The 6,000-nt window shown below is 37.0% G+C and overlaps 1 protein-coding gene across 2 annotated transcripts in view; it reads left to right on the forward strand.

Annotated features, from left to right (window-relative positions):
- Positions 1 to 3,488, forward strand: part of ST13 (ST13 Hsp70 interacting protein) — a 32,170-nt gene extending 28,682 nt beyond the window's left edge. For both annotated transcript variants that reach the window (XM_058682135.1, XM_058682134.1), the window contains 2 exons: positions 37 to 170; positions 1,215 to 3,488. In XM_058682135.1, coding sequence (XP_058538118.1) covers positions 37 to 170; positions 1,215 to 1,343 — 263 coding nt within the window. In that variant the 3' untranslated portion in view covers positions 1,344 to 3,488. The remainder of the gene's footprint in view (positions 1 to 36; positions 171 to 1,214) is intronic.
- Positions 3,489 to 6,000: the final 2,512 nt, after the last annotated feature.

A 6,000-nucleotide genomic window follows, 5' to 3' on the forward strand; every position in this document is an offset into this window, starting at 1 on the left:
GCTGGTGTCTTGCAGCTACTTCCTTTATTCTTGCAGGTGGCTTTCCTGGGGGAATGCCTGGTAATTTTCCTGGAGGCATGCCTGGAATGGCGGGGGGAATGCCTGGAATGGCAGGAATGCCTGGGCTCAATGAAATTCTTAGTGACCCAGAGGTTCTCGCAGCCATGCAGGTAAGACTTGGAAGAACAAAGTTGGGCCTTGTATCCCTAAGGTATTTCTTTTATTAATTCTAAGTAGAGACAAAGGTTACTATGTTAGATATGTTTTACTTGTCAGAATTACCAAATAGCTCATTACACAGTTCTACTGTTCATTTTTTGTTTCAGAATGAGTAGCTTAAGTTATTAAAAATAATAGTTTGTAGTATAGTTTGTAATAAGGTTCTATAATACTATTAGTCTGTAATAGTTTGATTATATCCAGATGTCTTTACTTATTTATTTATATTTCAAGTTTTTATTTAAATTCTAGTTAGTTAACATATAGTGTTATATGTAATACTGGTTTCATGAGTAGAATTTAGTAGTTCAGTTGTCCTTTTTTAAAAAAAAAATTTTTTTTTTTTTTTATATTTATTTTTGACACAGAGAAAGACAGCATGAACGAGGGGGGGGTCAGAGAGGGAGACACAGAATCCGAAGTACACTCCAGGCTCTGAGCTATCAGCACAGAGCCCAACGTGGGGCTCAAACTCATGAACTGCAAGATCATGACCTGAGCAGAAATCGGACCCTTAACCAACTGAACCACCCAGGCACCCTTAGTTTATTTTGAGTGTGTGTGAGAGAGAGAGAGAGAGAGAGAGAGAGAGCGAGCACGCGCACGAGCAGGAGAGGGACAGAAAGAGAGGGAGAGCACGCAGCTTGACATGGGGCTCAATCCCACAAACTGTGAGAATATGACATGAGCCAAGGTCAAGAATCAGATGCTTAACTGAACCACCCAATCATCCCTAATTTAGTCGTCCTTTTAATCAAAATTGTGTATGCTTTTTTTCATTATCTAGTTAAAGTGATATAATTGGTGTTTGACTTTGAAGTGCACATTAATAATATTTATACTTCGGGGACTTGTCCAAAATTCCATTTAACTTGTCTCTGACAAAATTGTCAAGTTTAAATAAAGAGATAAGATTTAGGATAATAAATGTTAAACCACAGAACTCTTTTAAACGCTAAAAAAAAAAAAACACATTACCTTTTTTTTTTTTTCAGGATCCAGAAGTTATGGTGGCCTTCCAGGATGTGGCCCAGAACCCAGCAAATATGTCAAAATATCAGAGTAACCCAAAGGTTATGAATCTCATCAGTAAATTGTCAGCCAAATTTGGAGGTCAAGCATAATGCCTTTCTGACAAATAAAGCCCTTGCTGAAGGAAAAGCAACTTCGATCACCTATTGGATGTCGCAATAATACAAACCAGTGTACCTCTGACCTTCTCATGGAGAAAGCTGGGGTGCTGTGAAGATAATCCCTACCCCTCTGCCCCACATACAACTGAGACATTTTTCAGTGGTTTGCCATTAGGGTTTTCATTCAGATGATGTTTTCCTACTAGGAATTACAAACTTTAAACACTTTTTAAACCTTAAAAATATTTAAAAACATATTAAAAGGGTGTGTTAATCCCTACATTTTTCTTTACTAATCATTTCAGTTTTTTTCCTTTGGATAATTGGGCAAGGAAGATACTTCAGTGTGGAAGATTTATTGCTCAGTTTGAAATAAAGGCTTATTAGCGAGAGGCAAATATAACATTTAAATAGATTAAGTTTGAGTTGGGTATATGGTTACTGAGGCATTTTGACTTGTCTTTTTAAATGCTTTATTTTTTAAACATGATTTTATTTCAATAAAACCATTGGGACCACCAGTGTTGCAGTAGGATCTGGATAGGGGCCAGAAGTTCTTGGCAGGGCAGCAGCAACCTTTCTCCTTTAATATAGCATGCACACTTGTGCAGATGCATTTAAATCTTACACTGTGGTGAAGGGATGATTTTTATAATGCTGCAGTAGAGTTGGATTACTTAGCTGTGTTCTTGTGTGATACAGAAAATAAATGTTTCGTATTATTTCCACACGGGAAATAAGGGAATACTTTTCTTTTTGTATTTCTGTGTTTAGAATGACCTTTCCTAGTCAGAAAATGGCCCATCTCATTGTGTGTTTTCTACTTGTTTTCGCCTCCCCATCCCCTTATTCTTTTTGGGCTAAAGATTGTCCTTTTTCACTGGCACCATCACTAATATCATTCACAGCATAATTGTGCAAGCATATGTAATGCTGGGTTTAATTTAATATGTAATACATATAATGATTATGGAAGGTAATATCCATAGCAGCTGTAGTTTCTTGGCCAACAGATTTCATATTTAAGTGTTAGGTTTTCACTTCAGTGAAAGCTTATATCAAAAGATGTTGGAAGGAGGGATTCCCTTTGTGTTCAGTTCTCTACTTAGGAAATACCTATTGCAATTGGAGTTTATCTTACATTATTCGTCTTCATATTTTGGAAAGCATGAGGTTTGACTTCATTGATACACTACAGGGGAACTAAACTTTTTGGTCCAACATGAATTATAAAATTGATGAGATCCATGGTTCTTCATTGTGGAGTTGATGGTATTATTATGAGTCATTGTACTGCTATTCATCTCTTAAATAGTGCACCATATCCCCACCTCTCCTTTTTCTCCCCCCCCCCTTCAAGGATAAAGAAATGATAGATTTTCTGCTGTACATTCAACTCTTACATTAATTAAGTCCAGGCACTGTACCAGGAATTGCTAGGTTTCTACCTGTCTTTCAATTTAAAGTGGCAGGTGTTTAAAAACAGTTTCAAGGGATGAGACCCTCTGTACTTTGCTTATTTGAAGAATCAGTGGTAGGAGCCAGTAAAAAAAATTTCATGGAATACATTTCTGAAATAGCACATTTCTGGAGTCATAAGTGAGTTGATTCAGGTTCTCATCCTTTGCTGTACACAAACAGTAATGCATCTGTTATATAAGTGAGAAAAGGCTGTATGCTAACTGAGCATGCTTTTTAAACCCTTTAAAAATACTCAGCATATAAACTTGCGTTTGAGCTTGCCAGTGTTTTTTTGTTGTTGTTAATGTGTGTTCTCTCAAAATTTCTAATGTGTGCTGTGAATAACTCAAGAAGACCAGTTCCTTTTGGGTTCCTTGTTTGATTTACTTAATTATATATTACTTAAATACATTCTAACATTGCAAATAGTACCATAAATGGGAAAAAGTAAAATTGGTCTTCAGAAAAATGTGTCCTGTGCTTTTAAGTTCCACAAATACAAAGTACATTCATTTTCGTAGAAACTCAGTATCATTTCTAAACCAGAAGTGTTTTTTTTCTTGTGCTAACAATGCTATAAGAAGGAAAAGTAAAGTAGTTTTTTTTTTCTGCTTAAAAATATATAGTTAATGGATTTCTAGCTACATTAAAAATAAACTATGGTTTCAAACTGGATATTGACCCCCCACACTTTTTTTCCCCAGTACATGTTCTGTTTATTTCATGTCTTTAGCACTCACCTTAAGTTATTTGCTGGACACAGTAGGCTTTAGTTCATAAAGTACTGTTACAACGACTTCATAAGAAAAATTAGATGTTAAACAGAGCTTTACTTTTCTTTCAGGTAGCAGTCCAGAGGTAAGCTCTTCTGCCATACTCCAAAGGCAGCTTCTGAGTCCAAAAGTGTTTGTTCTGATGATCATCTTCTAGCGTGAGGAAACAGGAGAGGGCGTCAGGGAAGCACATACTGAGATACTGAGACTGATCCACAGAATTAACATTTTAATGACTTCTCATATTCCATTGGTCAATTTTTTTTTTTTTTTTTTGGTCTTGAGACCATATTTAGCTGCGAGGAAAGCTAGAAAGTAATAGTCCACTGCTTTGTGGTCATGTACCCAATAAAAAACTACAGAAGAAAAAGTTGTTACCTGGGGTAACAGCTAGCAGGCTGCCACCTTAGGATATGCTGGCCTAATTGGGATAAGGGAGAAACAACATTTTAGAGGTTTGCTAATACCTAACTGCATCCAAGTAAGTACTTACATCAGGTACACTCTGTGCCAGGTGCTCTGTAATCAGTTTGAAAGCATTGGCCCCATTCTGGTAATGACCATAACGGTAAGTGCTCTTATTCCCATTTTATATAGATGAGGAAACTGAAGCACTTAAATTGCCCAAGCTGGAGCCCGTGGATGGCGTAGTTAAGTGTCCAACTCGGTTTTGGCTCAGAGCATGATGTCACGACTCAAGTTTCAGCCTTGTATCAGGCTCCACTCTGACAGTGCAGAGGCTGCTTGGGATTCTCCTCCCTCTCTCTGCCCCTCCCCTGCTCATTGTCTCTCTCGCTCTCAAAAATAAACATTAAAAAAAAAAAATTAAAAATAATAAATTGCCTAAGTTAACACTCCTGCTGATTTGTGAAGCTGATATTCTTACTAGTCTTATTCTTCAAAGGTCCTCCTCCTTCCCTTGCCCCCAAGGTCTTCCTCTTAAATTCTATGCCCTGCTGCCGTCTGGCGAAGGTTGCTTCTTGCAGGATTGTTCATTGCTTCAAAAAATTGGAAAGAAATTTGAGGAGGATTGGCTAAATAAGGAATATTGTACATCACTGGGTGTACTGATGTGCACACCCAACAGGTTTCTCCGGATAGTAAGGGATGTAGCATCGTGCTTGAAGGGCTTAGAACGCTTGTGACGCCCAAGAATGAGGACAAGAGAAAAAAGGTTTAAAAATCATGCAGTAATTTTAAAGTTTAGTATTTACAACCAATATAGCATACCTATTTGCATAGTTCAGGGAGGAAAATACCCTGAGATAAATAGGCAACAAATCCTAAAATAGCCATTAAGCTTTTGAAAGAGTAAACGTGAAATTGGTGAAAGTTATAACAGTGACACCTTTTGTGTGTAGTGCTGGTGGAATTGTAAATTCAAAATGTTCTATAAAGTTGTCTATTAGGAATTTTGACATTCTCTTTAGATGAAAGTAGCAAGGAGGTAAATAGAACTAGACATGTATACGGTTCTGAAAATGTAGTTATCTGGTATATAATTAAAATGGCTTTAAGTACTCCCCCAGGTCACTAACATTGTCAGGTTGCAGTGTAAGTAACTGGATCATAAATCTGGTGTAGAAGCACAATAACATGAAATAATTTCTGGATAGGTTCCTTTTACTCATTTTGTATTTGATGGCATGGGTGTAAAAACAGAATTTCTTGTATACTATTTGTGTAGTGGGAGACTTGATAGTTCTGTAATTCAGGAAGCCCTCTTTAAGGAAAATACGTCATTATGAATACTAAATTAGGTGTAGAAGTGAATTTAGAAAAATTGCAAACCTCAAAAATCACAACTGCAGAGATTTAATATGTGGTGTAACTATGCAATTACTACTTTTTTCTTTTTGGCTGTATACTCATGACAACGATTTTGTAGCGTTTTCAGTAGGATAGATAACGCTATCTTGATCAAAATATTTTTGAACGTTGGGGATGCAAAAAAAAAACCACACAGATTGATATGCTACCTTCTCTGGGTTGGTGCCCTACAAATGGGAGTTCTGATGAATTCTGTTGTGTTTAATTACCAACATAAAGGAGAAGTATTCATAAAATGTTTGTGAATATGTATGCTACATGGTCTGGTATATTCTTGACCGAGAGCTTCCAATTTGATAAGTCCGTGAAAACCGAGTCTTCTGCTTAAATTCTGCAGGGACCAGCCTATTCTCATTTGACCTTTGGACCTGTGCCTTTCTGTTGTCATATTAGGGAGTGGGGAGAGTGTTCCTAGAAGCCATTTCTACAACCAAATATCTAGCAGTAACTTAACCATACATACAGATATCACTGAATTCACCTGTGTCCCAAATTCACCTTTCACTTAGCTTGTGGTCACTAGCACCATCCTAAATGAAGGGAAGATCGTAACCAGTACCGGTTAAAATATTTCACACAAATTG

This window comes from Neofelis nebulosa, chromosome 8 (genome assembly GCF_028018385.1).
Source record: "Neofelis nebulosa isolate mNeoNeb1 chromosome 8, mNeoNeb1.pri, whole genome shotgun sequence".
Lineage (NCBI taxonomy): Eukaryota > Metazoa > Chordata > Mammalia > Carnivora > Felidae > Neofelis > Neofelis nebulosa.